Below are 17,214 nucleotides of genomic sequence, written 5' to 3' on the forward strand. Positions count from 1 at the left end.
GGAACGCCTTGGCGCTCCGAGGCCCGCCCTCGGGGCGGTGCCGACGTTTGGTTACGCCCCTTGCGTTGTGCTTCCGCTCGGGGGAAGACCGCTTCCGGTGCTTCCGGCGCTCCTTGCCCGGCATAATGGCCGCGCAGCGACCCCTGCGGGTCCTGTGTCTGGCGGGCTTCCGGCAGAGCGAGCGGGGCTTCCGTGAGAAGACCGGGGCGCTGAGGAAGGCGCTGCGGGACCGCGCCGAGCTCGTGTGCCTCAGCGGCCCGCACCCGGTCCCCTACCCCCCGAGCCCCGAGGGCGCCAGATCAGACTTCGGTGAGACAAGCCCCGCTCCGGAAATGCACTCGGTTTTCTCCATCTTGTTTCGTCCCCCTCGACACCCTTCAGCATCCCCCACCCTGCGTCCACCCTCATTCCTCCCACCCAGTCCACACCCTTCATTTCTCGCGGCCCATATACCCTCTTTGCTCAAACTGCAGCCTGTCCTCCCAGGCTTCCGCCTTCATTGTCTTCCTCCGCTGTCTCCTGTTCAGGCCAATCCATTCATTCCCCCCTCTCATTTCCCCCAGACTTTCGCCTCGATTCCCTCTCTTTTCCTCTCTGTCATCTCGAACCCTCCTGCCCTTTCTCATTTCTTTCCTTCCTGGAGCCTCCCATGCCCTAATCCCATCCTCTTTCCTCCTATCGCTGTAGGGTCCTGCCCTCCGGAGGAGCAGCCTCGAGGCTGGTGGTTTTCAGAGCAGGAGGCCGACGTTTTCTCCGCATTGGAAGAGCCCGCCGTATGCAGGGGCCTGGAGGAATCACTGGGGATGGTGGCACAGGCACTGAACAGGCTGGGGCCTTTTGACGGCCTTCTTGGTTTCAGCCAAGGGGCTGCGCTAGCAGCCCTTGTGTGTGCCCTGGGCCAGGCAGGCGATCCCCGCTTCCCCTTGCCACGGTTTATCATCTTGGTGTCTGGTTTCCGTCCCCGGGGCATTGGGTTCAAGGAATCCATCCTGCAAAAGCCCTTGTCATTGCCTTCGCTCCATGTTTTTGGGGACACTGACAAAGTCATCCCCTCTCAGGAGAGTATGCAACTGGCCAGCCGATTTCCCGGAGCCATCACCCTCACCCACTCTGGTGGCCACTTCATTCCAGCAGCTGCACCCCAGCGTCAGGCCTACCTCAAGTTCTTGGACCAGTTTGCAGAGTGAAAGATCAAGAAATGTCTCTGCTCCTACATCCAGCTCCTGTAGGGGTAGCCTCCATCATCTGTGCCCTCCCAGGACCCCCCACTCACTGCTGTGAGTGTGCCTCACCAGGACCAGTTAAGAGACAACTATCAATTCTTGATACCCAAATTATATAGGCCCTGCCCTGTATTGAAGAAAAGGGGAGCACAAGGCCTTAATGGACACTGACTTGTGAAAACTCAAACATGAATATGGTTAGAGCCCTGGATTAGGAGGGTGACATGGGGAAGGCAGAGGCTGGCACCATGGTGACTGCCACATAATAAAGTGGTGATTTGGATTTTGAGCATCTTTTTCCTGGTACACACAGAAAAACATTTTATAATGGAAGTCGGTTTCTTGGCCATCTGCATAGTCTAATGGGCAGCGCCAAGCATGGAGGTGTTTCCAGTTGTGAGTCCCGGGACAAGCTCCTGCATGGGTGCACATACTCACACGTTATTGGTGGAAGTTTTAAGTCCCAAACTGAAGGGAAGGAGGCCTCGGTGGCACAATCAGGGAGGAATATACATCTGAGAAGTTTTGGGAAGACATCACCTGGCAAGGCTGCCTGAACCACAGTAATTTAGTCTTCCTCTATCCAGATCACTGAGAGTTGTGTGCTGGTCTTCTCTCAAACCCTGGCTGTGTTCCCTGCTTCTCCCTAAGTGCTCTAACCTCGCTGAACTATGAGCCTGAAGGGTGGGTTGATGCCAGACCTTAGGTGGAGGCCAAAGACAGTACAGAATAAACAGCTTCTTCCTAAATTGACCCCATCTTCAGGGTTTCTGAGATTGATGCCATTCTTTAGTGACTACAGCCAAGGCCTAAGCAATCCAGCTGGTTTTCCCTTTGGGGCGTGTAGTTGTTCTTGGATACTTTGAGGATTGCTCACTCTTTTTTTTTTTTTTTTTTTTGAGACAGGCTCACTCTGTCACCCAGGCTGGAGAGCAGTGGCCAAGATCCTGGCTCACTGCAACCTCGACCTCCTGGGTTCAAGCAATTCTGTCTCAGCTTCCTGAGTAGCTGGCGTTACAGGCATGCGCCACCATGCCTGGCTAATTTCTATATTTTTTTGTAGAGACAGGGTTTTGCCACATTGCCCAGGCTGGTCTCAAACTCTTTAGCTCAAACAGTCCACCTGCCTCAGCCTCCCAAAGTGCTAGGATTATAGGCCTGAGCCACTGCACCTACCTAGGATTGCTCATTCTTTTTTTCTTTTCTTTACTTTTAAAGACAAGGTCTGACTGTATCACCCAGGCTGGAGTGCAGTGGCACAATCTTGACAGCCTCCATCTCCCGGGCTCAAGCCATCCATCCTCCCACCTCAGCCTCCCAAGCAGCTGGGGCTGCAGGCACACATCACCATGCCTGGCTAATTTTTGTATTTTTTGTAGAGAAGGGGTTTTACCATGTTGTGCGGGATGGTCTCCAACTTGTGAGCTCAAGCAATCCACCTGTCCTGGCCTCCCAAAGTGCTGGAATTAACAGGCGTGAGCCACCTCACCTGGCCAATTGCCCACTGTTAACGATTTCCCTCCCATTTCCAGTGCCACCTGACACCCCCCCACCCCACCCCCTGACACACACACACACACAGTTTTCTGACTTCCTGACTCTGCAAGACAAGAGGCCTGTTCTTTTTCTGGAAGATCACACCAACTCCTGTTTAGCCCTCAGACATAGTTGCCAGGGAGCTAAGCAACTGAGCAGGAATTGTGGTCAGGGACACAGCACAAATACTCCAGCCCATTTTTCTGACAACCAGACTGATATCCCTTACATTACCGAAAGTTCTGGGTTCCTCACTACAGAGATTAGCTGTCCAAAATTAAAAAAAAACAAACAGGAATTATCCGCCCAGAGACCTAGTTACTGGGTCTGGAAAGTGTGTGTGGGGAGGGGCGGGAGGTGGTTCTCCCTTGCTTCAGTTGGCTTCTGCCTTGTTTTAAGGAATCTTCTCCTTTAGCAAAAGGAGGAGACTTTGGAATGGATTGATTACACAGACGGTGGTATCTGACCCATTGAATTTTAGAAAAAATTCTGATTTAAAGTTTCAGAAATTGCACAGAAAAATTCAGATTTCTGGCTTCTCTGGAAATGATAGATCTGCATTTCAGGGCTCCCATACCCTCATGGCATTCATAGGCTGCCCCCTTTAGCACAGTCCCAAGAGGTGAAAATGACTTGTACACCCCAGCTGCTTGGGATTATTGAGGATGAAAGTAGAGAGAGGGGGAGAAATATTGGGGAGTGAATTTTGAGCCAAGGCTTAAAATTAGAAGTGAGGTAGGTAGAGCCCAGCAGTAGTAGGTGGAGGAGAAGGGCTCCTGGTCGGGGTGAGGATTCCTTCTGAGAACCATAGTGTCCAAGCTAGAGGGAAACACGGGGTCCACTAGTTCTCAACAAGTGGAACAGGTCAGTTCCCATCGTGCCGTCCAGGAGCAAGAAAGACTCTTATGGGGTTGTGCCCCCTCCCCACCCCCAATACGCAGATTCTGTGTACCATTTACATCCAGAACATTTGTTGAAACCTGAATTCTGGCCCTGCACCGTGGCTCATGCCTGTCATCCCAGCACTTTGGGAGGCCGAGGCGGGCAGATCACCTGAGGTCGGGAGTTTGAGGCCAGCCAGACCAACAGAGAGAAACTCCGTCTCTACTAAAAATACAAAATTCACCAAGCATGGTGGCGGGCGCCTGTAATCCCAGCTACTCGGGAGGCTGAGGCAGGGGAATTGCTTGAACCTGGCAGGCGAAGGTTGCGTAAGCCGAGATCGTGCTACTGCACTCCAACCTGGGCAACAAGAGTGAAACTCTGTCTCAAAAAAAAAAAAAAAAAAAAAAAGTAGCTGGGCGTGGTGGCATGCACCTGTAATCCCAGCTACTTGGGAGGCTGTGCAGGAGAATCGCTTGAACCCCAGGAGGCAGAGGTTGCAGTGAGCCGAAATTGCGCCACTGCACTCCAGCCTGGGTGACAGAGTGAGACTCCATCTCAAAAAACCAATTTGAATTCTGGGGCCAACTCCAGATGTACTGAGTCAGAATCACTGGGACCCAGGAATCTGCATTTTGGCAAATTGCCCCCATCATTCCCAAGCAGAGTATTTGAAAAACCACTGCCTTAGGAGTTGAATAAAAATCTCTGGTGAGGGTGTGTTATTTGAAAAAACCCCTAGTGTGACTCTCTTGCAATGCACCAGGGAGGGGAGCAAGCTCTCCAGAACAATCACTGGTTAAACATTTTCAATTTATAGCAAAGGAAAATTAGGTCCGAAGGATAGAAATAGGAATAGCATTTATTTATTTATTTATTTACCTACTTATTTCAGACGGAGTCTCGCTCTGTCACCCAGGCTGGAGTGCAGTGGTGCAGTCTCCACTCTCTGTGACCTCAGCCTCCCGAGTTCGAGCGATCCTCCTGCCTCAGCCTCCAGAGTAGCTGGGATTACAGGTGTGCATCACCACTCCCAGCTAATTTTTGCATTTTCAGTAGAGACATGGTTTTGCCATGTTGGCCAGGCTGGTCTCAAACTCCTGATCTCAAGTGATTCGCCCACCTCAGCCTCCCAAAGAGTTGGGATTACAGGTGTGAGCCACTGCGCCCGGCCAGAATAGCATTTATTGAGTAATAACTGTATACCAGACATTGTAATTAGCAAGAGCTTTAATGTTGCCTAATTTAGGGCCGGGTACGATTGCTCATGCCTACAATCCCAGCACTTTGGGAGGCTAAGGCATGAGGATCAATTGAGCCCAGGAGTTCAAGACCAGCCTGGGAAACATAGTAAGACCCCCTCTCTACAAATAATTTAAAAGTTAGCTGGGTGTGGTGGCATGCACCTATGGTCCCAGCTACTCGGGAGGCTCAGGTGGGAGGATCACTTGAGCCCAGGAGTTTGAGGCTGCAGTAAGCTGTGATTGTGCCACTGTATTCCAGCCTGGGAGACAGAGCTAGACCCTGTCTCCAAAAAAAAAAAAAAAAAAAAAAAAAGAAAAGAAAAGAAAAAAAAAACTACAAAAATTGGCTGGGGGTGGTGGTGCACGCCTGTAGTCCTAACTACTCAGGAGGCTGAGACAGGAGAATTGCTTGAACTTGGGAGGTGGAGGTTGCAGTGAGCCGAGATCATGCTACTGTACTTCAGCCTGGGCAACAGAGCAAGACTCCATCTCAGAAGAAAAAAACAAATAAAATTATATATATATAACACACATATATTTTATATATATTAGGCAATAAGTATATATAGCTTAAACCTTACAACTTCATGTTTAATCTCACAACTTCATGAGGTAGGTACCATTATTATTATTATTTGAGACGGAGTGTCACTCAGCCACCCAGGCTGGAGTTCAGTGGCACGATCACGGCTCACTGCACCTCCGTCTCCTGGGTTCAAGTGATTCTAGTGCCTCAGCCTCCCAAGTAGCTGGAATTACTGGCAAGCACCACCATGGCTGGCTAATTTTTTGTGTTTTTAGTAGAGACGGAGTTTGATCATGTTGGCCAGGCTGGATTATTATTATTTTAAGACAGGGTCTACCTCTGTCACCGGGTGCAGGATCATGGCTCACTGCAGCCTCGACCTCTTTGGCTCAAGTGACCCTCCCGCCTCAGCCTCCTGAGTAGCTTTGCTGAGACTACAGGTGCCACCTATCACACTGGCTTTTTTTTTTTTTAAGAGATGGGGTCTCACTATGTTGCCCAGGCTGGTCTCGAATTTCTGGGCTCAAGCAGTCCTCCAGCCTCTGCCCCTCCGCAAAATGGTGTGATTACAGGCATGAGCCATGTCTCCCAGCCCTAAATAATGATTTCTTTTTGAGACAGGGTCTCACTCTGTCATCCAGGCTGGAGTACAGTGGTGCAATCACAGCTCACTGCAGCCTTGACCTCCCAGCCTCAAGCAATCCTCCCACCTCACCTTCTCAAGTAGCTGGGACTACAGGTGTGCACAACTAATTTTCTTTTTTTTTCTTTCCTTTCTTCTCTCCTTTCTTTCTTTTTTGTAGAGATGGGAGTCGCATTGTATTGCCCAGGCTGGTCTCGAACTCCTGGGCTCAAGAGATCCTCCCACCTCTGCCTCCCAAAGTGCTGGGATTACAGGCGTGAGCCACCATGCCCCGCCCCTAAATGATTTCTAAGATGCCAAACAACCCTGACGTACGGTCAGTCCTCTGGTTCTTTCCCCTCTGACCACATTCTGACCTCTTCTCAGAATATCCCAACCATTTCTCTTTTCTACCTCTGATTCCACCTTGGATTCCTAAAGCTCTTAAGAGAGAGAGCCCCCTTAGCAAAGAACCCCTCAACAGCCCCAGGCCCAGAGTGAACCCGGGAGGCAGAGGTTGCAGTGAGCCGAGGTAGTGCCACTGCACTCCAGCCTGAGCGACAGAGCAAGACTGTCTCAGAAGAAAAAAAAAAAGTATATGTATGTATAACATATATATAATATAGATTATATATATATTAGACAATAAATATATATAGCCTAAAGCTCAAGGTGTACCCCCCACATCCCGTTCATTCTGCCTAAGTGCACAGAGCTGGGGTCCCCTCCCAACACCACCCCTTCACAAACAAGTAGTAGCCTAACAGAATACTTAAGATCAAAATAACATTCTGCTGTTTTCGGATTTTTACTTACATGATCCTATTTAATCCTCACAATGCACCTGCCGAGGAGAAGAGATTATTATCCCGTTTTACAGAAAGCTCAGAAACAGAATATGGCCCCTTAACCACCAGTTGCCGATGATGCCAGGTTGGACCTCTGGCTTCCCAGAGCACTACACCCAGCAGTACACTGCAGTCCACCCACTGACATCCACTGGAACCCAGAAGGAAGTGCGTTTTAATCTGCAAGACCTCGGGGCCCTGGGGAGGTGGGATGGCTAGCATGTGGGTGTTGATTAGCTGGGAAACCGGCAGGAGTGGCTTAGAAGTACTTCACAAAGGAGCCGGGTTGGGAGTGAAGCGGGGGGTGGGGCGTGAGACGTTAAGAAAAATTGGATTAACATGTCGTGGGCTGGGTTGCATTAACCATTCCCAACACTATCGCTGGGGAAGTCTCACACCTGATATTCAATAGACATCCCCTGCAGTGGGTGATGTTGGCAGAGGCAGGCGACATATACAATAATATTTTTAAAGAGATCCTTGTTCACACTTCACCCGCACCAGAGGACTTCAGCCCCTGTGGTATTCACTCCTTTTTAGGGCTAATTTGAGAAACTGTCTCAAATTGGAATCCAGCACCTAGAGATAGGCTGAGGTGAGCATGCTGATCTGTTCAGACGCTTCAGGGACCAGGTTAACTTTACAAGCTCATTAGCTTCCAGAGGGTTGGAGACCCTTCTTATCCTCCTAGCTCAGAGGGAAAGATTCAAGAGTTTACTCTTCGCCCAATGCCCACTTCAGCTAGGGGTTCCTGGAAGAACGGGGCTGTGGAGTATCTCAGAAAACTTTCCTCCCTCTACTGTTTTCAGGCCCCAGGAGACAAACCTCCTTCCAAGCCTCCTGGTCCCAGTGCCTTCCCTCTCACCGAAATCGAAAGAACCCGAGTCCCAGCCCGACCCCTTCTCTCGCCGAGCCCTGGCTGGGATACCTTGGCCGGGAGGACAGGACGGCCTCAGGCTGGTCGCCAGACGCACTCCGCAGGCCGCGCGCGCTCGAGCCTCGGTGGACTCAGCCGCCAGCCCCGGGAGGCCGCCTCCCTGCGCAGCACCTCCTGCCACCCGCGCGGGGCACGTGGGATCTTGACTCGCCGCCCCCGTCTCCTTCTGCTCCATGTCCCCAGCCCGAGGCTCGGGGCGCGGCGTGGCGCGGCGCGTGGGCGTGCTGCGGGGCGACCATGGCTGTAGACTGTTACCTCCAGTTCCCACAGTAACAATCGAAAGCCACGGTTGCCCTGGAGACGCGGGGGCGGGGCGCGCGGACGGCGCCGGCGCGGGGCGGGCTGACGTCAGGACCGCGGGGGGCCGGGCGGGGCGGTGGGGGCTGAGGAGCGCGCGTGGGCCACCGCCCCTCGCAGCCCCTAGGGACCCGGACGGGGCGGCCCAATGGCGGCGCCTGCGTTGATCAGCACCGCGGACAGCGGCGGCGCGGGCAGAGGGCCGGGGGCGGGGCCCTGAGGGACTGGGACTGGGGGTCCCCGGGCGCGGCGGCGGCCGGGGCCGCGGTCCTGGGGCGGGGCCAGGCGTCGGTGGCCGTGACTGGAGACTGTTACTGAGGGCGGCCCGGGCAGTAAGCAGTCTAGAGCCAAGGTGCCGGCGCGCTGTCCGGGCGGGGTGCCCCGGTCGCCCCGGCTGGGGGCGCTGCTGTTCCGCCTCCCCCGCGTCTCCCACCCTGCCCTGCCCCGCCCCGCCCCGCCCGGCGCTCGCGACCAGGCACGCGGCCCCTGACGTCAGAGGGCCGTGACGTCAAAGATGTCCCAGAGGGGCACTTCCGGCGGGGGGCGTGGGGGCGGGGCGGGACCTGGTGAGGCCCCGCCCCCCCCGGTCCTGAGAGGACAGCTCCGCTCGCAGAGGCGGGAAGCCGTGGGCGCCGCGGGACCCGCTGGACGGGACCTGCCGAGAAGGGGCGCCCGGCGCCATGCGGGGCGGGGGTCCCAGGAGGGCCGGGGAAGCGGGGGTGGGCGTCCGTCTCTCGCCTGCACCCCCGCTCAGCCGGCCCGGGCAGCGAGGCTGAGTCACCGCGCCGCAGGGAGGGAGAGGAGGGGGCGCGTCTCCTGGGGCGCCAGCACCTTCGCCTCACTTTCCTGGGAGGATGGCGCAGGAGCCCCAAGAAAGCCGGGGGGGTCTCCGAGGTCGGTCCTCCACTCGATGCTCTTCCGAAGTAGCTGCGTCTCCATCGGGCGCCGGCAGGTGCTGCGCGGGCTCGTGTCGTCTCTGGCCCCGGCTCCACAGCCGCGAGGGGACTCCGGCGCCCCCCGTCCGCCCCCATCCCCACCCCGAAGGGGCCGCCCCACCCGCCGCCTGCCCGTCCCTTCCTCGCCCTCCCGTCCGTGTCCGCACATCTGTCCCTCCGCGGCTGGTCCGTCCCGCTTACCTGGCGGGCCGCGTCGCCACTGCCCGGTCGCCTCCCGCAGCCTGGCCGGCGCGGCGGCTTTTATAGGCGCGCGTAGTACTCGTGCGGCGGCTCATTCATGCGGCCGCGGCTCCTACACACTGACGCGCTGCCGACGTCAGCGGGGAATTTAGGAAATGGGAAAAGGGGCTATTTATAGTGGCGAGGCGGGGGGTGGGGACCGAGGCGACCGGGAGGGGAGGAGGGGGCGCGGAAGCAGAGGCGGGGTAGGGGGAGCCGCGCCCCTGCCGAGCCGACAAGGGGTTAACTTTCCGGAACCGCGGGCCGGGGGCCGGGGAGGCGGCGCGGAGGGGCGCGGCGGGCCCTTCGTGCTTATTCACGCTCTCCTTCCGGAGCCCCGCGGCCCCTGGGGGTCTTCACCTGGCAGCCCCTTCCCCGTCCTCAGTTCCTGGACCTGACGGCTCTGCCGCCACACCCAGCAAGGCCACTGCGGTGTCGCCACCCTCTCGTCCTGCAGGGTGGGTAGGAGAGGAAGCTGGACTCCCGTGGGGGCCTGGGGCGCAGCTAGGGCTGTGGCGTCGGGGGCCGGGAGAAGAAGAGTGGGGGAGCCCAAGGTAGCCCAGGAGTCTTTAGCGGAGGAGCCTGGGCCTGGGAGGGAAGGCCCAGCGGGGATTCACGTACCACCCAGGAGCTGGAGACCCGAGGGACGGCAGAGAAGTTGGGGAAGGTGGGCCAACCTCCCCAGAAATGATGAGCAACGGGATCCTCTATGAGGCAGCTGGGGGAACGCGCCAGAGGTAGGGGTGAAAGGAATGGGCAGCCTCAGCAAGGGAAAGAGGAAAGGCTGTCAGTGCCACGCTCCAGAGCCTGGCAGCCAGGACCCACCTTCGGACTATTTGTGGCACGATGGACACTCCCAGAGGTCATGTTAGGGTAACAGAGAGTGAAGGAGACCAAGCAGCTTGGCCAAGAGGGGCCCCCAGGGGATGAGGAGGACCGTTTCCTGGAGGAGTTAATGTTCCTGGAGGCCAGAATTGGCAGGGAGAGCCCATGACTTGTGGGGCAGTTCCCCTGGTTGGGAGCGGGGAAATGCATGGTCTTGGCCCAGCCTGGCTCCATCGAGATGGAGGAAGGGTCTAAATGAGAGGAGTGTGTTCAGACGAGGAGGTGGACCAGGATGGGGAGGGCTGTGCAAGGCATGGCCGGAATAGCGGGGCAGGGAGAGAAGGGTCGAAGAGTGAAGTGCACAGGAGGGCAAGGCGGTCCTCACACTGCCTGGGCTGGGGCAGGGCTGTGAGACCCTCCCTTACAGAAGCAATGAGGGCTTGAGGATGGGGGTTAGGGGCAGTAAGTTAACTTGGGGAGCGGATGTGGGGGAACGCTGAAGAATAAAGACTGTGGGCACAGCAGACCCCTGGGGCAGGTTAGCAATGCACAGACTCCACTGCACAAGATACATGGGGCGGAGGGGCTCTTTGGAAGTGGGGGGTGGGGATGTGACTCTATCAAAAAGAGAAAAGATAAAAGAGATGGGGTCAGAGAGGCCCTGCATAGTCTGGATTTGGCCTCCTAGAGCTCCAGTTTTCTTGCCGCTAGCCTTTGTCCCAGGGGTTCTCTTATTCACAAATGCCTTCCTGCTCGGTGGAAGAACTCCTATTCATCCGTCAAAGCCCAGCTCTAGGAGCACTTATGAGGAGCCTCTCCAAGTCCCCTCAACACTCCGTAACTTCCACCTCAGGCCGCAGCACGTCCCTCGAGCGAGATCTCGGGGTCCGCCTTCCCTAGAGACCGGCAGCTCCGGAGGCCTCCGTTTTCCTCTTTGGGACCTCACTGCTTCTAAAGTGAGGATGCTATGGGGAGACATGGGAGAGGGAGTTGGGTAAGATGGATCCAGAACATGGGGCGGACTCAGGCAGCGGCGGGAATCATGAGGACTTGTTTGGACCGAAGCCTCCGCCAGGCACCGAAGCCGTGAAGTCGCCTGCGCAGCAAAGGGAGCCTCCGGGGGGCGCCCGAGACCTTGGTGTCGCTCGGGGGCCTCTGGTAGCCGCGCCCGCTGCCCCTCGCCCGGTGACTCAGCCGGTACCTCTGGCGGGGCCATGGGGGCCAGAGGACAGCGCGGGGGGCGGCGAGCGCGGTTGCTAAGCTCTCCAAGGCCTCGGAGGGACGGGATCCGGGCGCACCTCATCGGTTGCCATGGTAGCGCTGCGCCCCAGCCCCTCGCGCTCCGCGGCGGAGGAAGGCGCAGCCAATCGGAAGCGGCGGAGTTCTCGGGGACCCCCCCCACCCCCCTCGCTCCACGCCGAGTGTGGGCGGGGGTCAGGAGGTGTGGGGCGGAGGCGGAGCGTGGGCCGCGGAGATCCGGCGTTCGCAGGAGGCTTGGTGCGCTGCGGGGCCGCACGGGGCCACTTCCGGAGTAGTACTGCGAGCAGCGGCGCGACAGTGCGGGGTCCCCTTCCTCCCAGAAGAGACGTCACCCACACAAACCTGACCTTCACGTGGGGCGCGGGACCTTGCGGGGTCCCAGCCGCAGGCGCCCCTGTTGTTTCCTTCGGGCGGGTGGGTTGGAGAAAAAGTCCACGCGGGATTCTTCAAAACGGCGTACAGGGGGATTCTAGGGCCCCATGGTTACTTCTGCGGACCCCCCGGAGGCGCTGTCCAGCCACTTCCAGTCGCCCTGATGACTCGTCGTGGGTTCCTTTAGGAGACCCGAAAGTTCAGGGCGGGCTGTGTGGGTAACACCTCTGCCCAGGTTCCCGGAGGGCCCTACGTGGCTGCCCCTGGAGTATCCCAGAGCGCCAGGGCTGAGGGAAGGGGCGGGTGTGCGTCTGGAAACATGCGCGCCTGCTAGTATCAGTGTCTGGAGAGAGGGCTGGGGACAAACGAGTTTATGCCGCGCACACGGAATCCATGCGCCTGAGTGAGGGTGGGTGTGTTGGGGAATGCGTCCAAGTGGACAGTGCCGTACAGTAGTGTCTACGGGGAGTTCCAGGAGAGCTCGGCTACTCCTGCGCACGATAACCTCTCCCCCACCACCCGAGTCCCGTGCTTGCGGGCAGGACTTTTCCGAATTGGGGCTGTGTGCCTAGAAATACGTACATGGGAGCGCTCAGCTCAAAGCCCCAGGGTTTCTGGGACTCGCGTGTCCAGGGTCGGGGTCCCAGGTGGGTACAGGTGGGAGGGCGAACCTGCAGGTAGGGTGGGCCCCTCCCCGCCGGCTCAGCATCTGTGCGCCTCCAGCTCAGGTGCGCGGGAGGAAGGCAGCGGCCTGCCCCGCAGAGCCCTGCGCGCCCGCGAGGTGGCGCCATAGCCGCAGCAGCGCCCGCCGGCCCCGGCCGCTCCAGATAAGAGTGTGCGGAAAGCGCGGCGGGGCTGAGACGCGACCAGGACGCGGGGAGGACGGACCAGCAGGACAGACCGACCGGGGGCCCGGCGGGCGGAGGGCAGCGCAGCCACGTCCCCCCTGGATCCGCCGGCAGCCGGGCCCGGGGCTTTCGACATGCCCCCCAGGTGGGTCCTCGAGCCGGGGACCGGGAGGGACGGGGGATCCGGGACAGCCCGGTCCTCGTGCGTCGGCCGCCTCGGGCGCATCTTCTGGCGCGGGTGCCCCATCGCGGCTGGCGGCTGGCGTTCAGGGCTCCGGGTGTCGTCCCTGTCGGACTCAGGACCGCCGGGCCGCGGCTCCGCGCCGGGTTCACGGCGGGGTCAGCGGCCCGGGGCCGGCTCTGTCCGCACATGGGCTGGAGAGGCGAGGGGAAGGGAAGGGAAGGGGAGCTGGCGGGCGGGGCTGGCAGGGGCGCTGCCCTGGCACAGCTCGGGGCCTGGCAGCGGCGGGTGGGGCATCGGCTAAGAGCTGCCACCGCCGCGGGGAGGGGAGCCCGGCCCACCGGGGCCGCAGGTAACGGGCCGCGGGGCCCAGCGGGCCAGGAGGGGGAACGGGGTCGGGCGGGCGAGCAGCGGGCAGGGGAGCTCAGGGCTCGGCTCCGGGCTCTGCCGCCGGATTTGGGGACCGCGAGGAAGAGCTGCGAGCCGAGGGCCTGGGGCCGGCGCACTCCTCCCGCCCTGTCTGCAGTTGGAAAACTTTTCCCCAAGTTTGGGGCGGCGGAGTTCCGGGGGAGAAGGGGCCGGGGGAGCCGCGGAGGGAGGCGCCGGGCCCGCGCGTGTAGGGCCCAGGCCGAGGCCGGGACGCGGGTGGGGCGCAGGCCCGGGTCAGGGCCGCAGCCGGCTGTGCGCCGTGCCCGCCCGGGGCGCTGCCCCCTCCCTCCCCTGGGAGCTGCGTGGCTCCCCCCTCCCCCCCACCTGCTTCCTGCCTCAGCCTCCTGTCCCGATATAACGCCCTCCCCGCGCCGGGCCCGGCCTTCGCGCTCTGCCCGCCACGGCAGCCGCTGCCTCCGCTCCCCGCGCGGCCGCCGCCCGGGCCCGGACCGAGGGTTGACAGCCCCCGGCCAGGGCGGCGCCAGGGCGGGCACCGCGCTCCCCTCCTCCGTATCACTTCCCCCAACTGGGGCAACTTCTCCCCAGGCGGGAGGCGCTGGTTCCTCGGCTCCCTTTCTCCCTACTTGGGCAAACTTCTCCGCCCTGAATGACTTTTCCTGAAGCGGACATTTTACTTAAATCGGGTAACTGTCTCCAAAAGGGTCACTTCGCCTGAACAGTTTTCTTCTCGGAAGCCCCAGCACCCAGCCAGGTGCCCTGGGGCGTGCAGGCCGGCCTGGCCTCCTCTCCACCGGCGGCCGCTCACCTCCTGCTCCTTCTCCTGGTCCGGGCGGGCCGGCCTGGGCTCCCACTCCAGAAGGCAGCCGGTCCTTCGCCGGTGCCCAGGCCGCAGGGCTGATGCCCACGCTCAGCTGAGGGACGGGGAAGTGGAGGGGAGAAGTGCCGGGCTGGGGCCAGGCGGCCAGGGCGCCGCACGGCTCTCACCCGGCCGGTGTGTGTCCCCGCAGGAGAGTGTGCTGGGCAGACGATGCTGGACACGATGGAGGCGCCCGGCCACTCCAGGCAGCTGCTGCTGCAGCTCAACAACCAGCGCACCAAGGGCTTCTTGTGCGACGTGATCATCGTGGTGCAGAACGCCCTCTTCCGCGCGCACAAGAACGTGCTGGCGGCCAGCAGCGCCTACCTCAAGTCCCTGGTGGTGCATGATAACCTGCTCAACCTGGACCATGACATGGTGAGCCCGGCCGTGTTCCGCCTGGTGCTGGACTTCATCTACACCGGCCGCCTGGCTGACGGCGCAGAGGCGGCTGCGGCCGCGGCCGTGGCCCCGGGGGCTGAGCCGAGCCTGGGCGCCGTGCTGGCCGCCGCCAGCTACCTGCAGATCCCCGACCTCGTGGCGCTGTGCAAGAAGCGCCTCAAGCGCCACGGCAAGTACTGCCACCTGCGGGGCGGCGGCGGCGGCGGCGGCGGCTACGCGCCCTATGGTCGGCCGGGCCGGGGCCTGCGGGCCGCCACGCCGGTCATCCAGGCCTGCTACCCGTCCCCAGCCGGGCCTCCGCCGCCGCCTGCCGCGGAGCCGCCCTCGGGCCCAGAGGCCGCGGTCAACACGCACTGCGCCGAGCTGTACGCGTCGGGACCCGGCCCGGCCGCCGCACTCTGTGCCTCGGAGCGCCGCTGCTCCCCTCTTTGTGGCCTGGACCTGTCCAAGAAGAGCCCCCCGGGCTCCGCGGCGCCAGAGCGGCCGCTGGCTGAGCGCGAGCTGCCCCCGCGCCCGGACAGCCCTCCCAGCGCCGGCCCCGCCGCCTACAAGGAGCCGTCGCTCGCCCTGCCGTCGCTGCCGCCGCTGCCCTTCCAGAAGCTGGAGGAGGCCGCACCGCCTTCCGACCCATTTCGCGGCAGCAGCGGCAGCCCGGGACCCGAGCCCCCCGGCCGCCCCGACGGGCCTAGTCTCCTCTATCGCTGGATGAAGCACGAGCCGGGCCTGGGTAGCTATGGCGACGAGCTGGGCCGGGAGCGCGGCTCCCCCAGCGAGCGCTGCGAAGAGCGTGGTGGGGACGCGGCCGTCTCGCCCGGGGGGCCCCCGCTCGGCCTGGCGCCGCCGCCGCGCTACCCTGGCAGCCTGGACGGGCCCGGCACGGGCGGCGACGGCGACGACTACAAGAGCAGCAGCGAGGAGACCGGCAGCAGCGAGGACCCCAGCCCGCCTGGCGGCCACCTCGAGGGCTACCCATGCCCGCACCTGGCCTATGGCGAGCCCGAGAGCTTCGGTGACAACCTGTACGTGTGCATTCCGTGCGGCAAGGGCTTCCCCAGCTCCGAGCAGCTGAACGCGCACGTGGAGGCTCACGTGGAGGAGGAGGAAGCGCTGTACGGCAGGGCCGAGGCGGCCGAAGTGGCCGCTGGGGCTGCCGGCCTAGGGCCCCCTTTTGGAGGCGGCGGGGACAAGGTCGCCGGGGCTCCGGGTGGCCTGGGAGAGCTGCTGAGGCCCTACCGCTGCGCGTCGTGCGACAAGAGCTACAAGGACCCGGCCACGCTGAGGCAGCACGAGAAGACGCACTGGCTGACCCGGCCCTACCCGTGCACCATCTGCGGGAAGAAGTTCACGCAGCGTGGGACCATGACGCGCCACATGCGCAGCCACCTGGGCCTCAAGCCCTTCGCGTGCGACGCGTGCGGCATGCGGTTCACGCGCCAGTACCGCCTCACCGAGCACATGCGCATCCACTCGGGCGAGAAGCCCTACGAGTGCCAGGTGTGCGGCGGCAAGTTCGCACAGCAACGCAACCTCATCAGCCACATGAAGATGCACGCCGTGGGCGGCGCGGCCGGCGCGGCCGGGGCGCTGGCGGGCTTGGGGGGGCTCCCCGGCGTCCCCGGCCCCGACGGCAAGGGCAAGCTCGACTTCCCCGAGGGCGTCTTTGCTGTGGCTCGCCTCACGGCCGAGCAGCTGAGCCTCAAGCAGCAGGACAAGGCGGCCGCGGCCGAGCTGCTGGCGCAGACCACGCACTTCCTGCACGACCCCAAGGTGGCGCTGGAGAGCCTCTACCCGCTGGCCAAGTTCACGGCCGAGCTGGGCCTCAGCCCCGACAAGGCGGCCGAGGTGCTGAGCCAGGGCGCTCACCTGGCGGCCGGGCCCGACGGCCGGACCATCGACCGTTTCTCTCCCACCTAGAGCGCCCCTCGCCAGCCCAATCTGTCGCTGCTGCGCGGTCCTGGCCCGCACCCCAGGGAGCGGCGGGGGCGGCGCGCAGGCCCACTGTGCCCGGGACAACCGCAGCGTCGCCACAGTGGCGGCTCCACCTCTCGGCGGCCTCACCTGGCCTCACTGCTTCGTGCCTTAGCTCGGGGGTCGGGGGAAAACCCCGGGACGGGGGTGGGATGGGGTAAGGGAAATTTATATTTTTGATATCAGCTTTGACCAAAGGAGACCCCAGGCCCCTCCCGCCTCTTTCTGTGGTTCGTCGGCCCCCTCCCCCGGCTCCGCGCTGCTCTTAGAGGGGGAGGGGTGTCACTGTTGGGGCGCTCCTAGCCCTACCTCCGGCCCTTGCGACCACACCCATTCTCACTGTGAATCTCCCCTCTGGGGTCGGAGCGTCGGGCAGAGTTGGGGAGTGGGGAGGGGACTGAGCCGGCCGGAGGGCCCCCCGCACCCCCGCTCCCACCCACCCCGGGACTGATAATGTGAAGTTCCTCATTTTGCACAAGTGGCACTAGCCCCAGGGCCAACCCTTCCTTCCTCAACCACCAAGGGCGGGGAGTTCTGGCCTACCGGGTCTCCCACTCCCGCGGTGCCCTCCCTTCCCTTCCCTGGGGCCCCGGACCATATTTATTGCATGCGCCCCGGCGGCCCCCCATCCCGAGCCCAGGCTGGGCTGGGCTGGAACGCGGTCTCTTTAGCTCCCTCCTCCTCTTTTGTATATTTCCTACCTTGTACACAGGCTCTTCCAGAGCCGCTTCCATTTTCTATACTCGAACCAAACAGCAATAAAGCAGTAACCAAGGACCCCGACCCCGCTGCTCTCTTCTGCCCCTGCACAAGGACCTGGAT

The 17,214-nt window shown here is 61.2% G+C and overlaps 2 protein-coding genes and 1 long non-coding RNA gene across 3 annotated transcripts; 2 read left to right on the top strand and 1 right to left on the bottom strand.

Annotated features, from left to right (window-relative positions):
* The first annotated feature begins 15 nt into the window (after positions 1-15).
* Positions 16-1,506, top strand: OVCA2 (OVCA2 serine hydrolase domain containing). Its single transcript, XM_009251116.3, has 2 exons — positions 16-309; positions 688-1,506. The coding sequence occupies exons 1-2, from the start codon at positions 126-128 to the stop codon at positions 1,185-1,187; spliced, it is 684 nt and encodes a 227-aa protein (XP_009249391.3). The 5' UTR covers positions 16-125; the 3' UTR covers positions 1,188-1,506.
* Positions 1,507-4,485: 2,979 nt separating this feature from the next.
* Positions 4,486-8,296, bottom strand: LOC129051182 (uncharacterized). The gene is made up of 2 exons (XR_008515245.2): positions 7,810-8,296; positions 4,486-6,877 (listed from the first exon to the last, which is right to left on the bottom strand). It is a non-coding gene; the product is annotated as an uncharacterized LOC129051182 (long non-coding RNA).
* Positions 8,297-12,564: 4,268 nt separating this feature from the next.
* Positions 12,565-17,169, top strand: HIC1 (HIC ZBTB transcriptional repressor 1). The gene is made up of 2 exons (XM_024234812.3): positions 12,565-12,740; positions 14,174-17,169. The coding sequence occupies exon 2, from the start codon at positions 14,194-14,196 to the stop codon at positions 16,336-16,338; it is 2,145 nt and encodes a 714-aa protein (XP_024090580.1). The 5' UTR covers positions 12,565-12,740; positions 14,174-14,193; the 3' UTR covers positions 16,339-17,169.
* The last annotated feature ends 45 nt before the right edge of the window (positions 17,170-17,214 follow it).

Source organism: Pongo abelii, chromosome 19 (genome assembly GCF_028885655.2).
Source record: "Pongo abelii isolate AG06213 chromosome 19, NHGRI_mPonAbe1-v2.0_pri, whole genome shotgun sequence".
Taxonomy (NCBI): Eukaryota; Metazoa; Chordata; class Mammalia; order Primates; family Hominidae; genus Pongo; species Pongo abelii.

What these genes read in the sequence shown, in the direction of transcription:
- HIC1 (XM_024234812.3), top strand. Translation starts at nt 14,194, where the DNA reads ATGCTGGACACGATGGAGGCGCCCGGCCACTCCAGGCAGCTGCTGCTG.
- OVCA2 (XM_009251116.3), top strand. Translation starts at nt 126, where the DNA reads ATGGCCGCGCAGCGACCCCTGCGGGTCCTGTGTCTGGCGGGCTTCCGG. An exon ending in GGGCGCCAGATCAGACTTCG is followed by an intron (nt 310 to 687) that starts GTGAGACAAGCC and finishes CTATCGCTGTAG; the next exon opens with GGTCCTGCCCTCCGGAGGAG.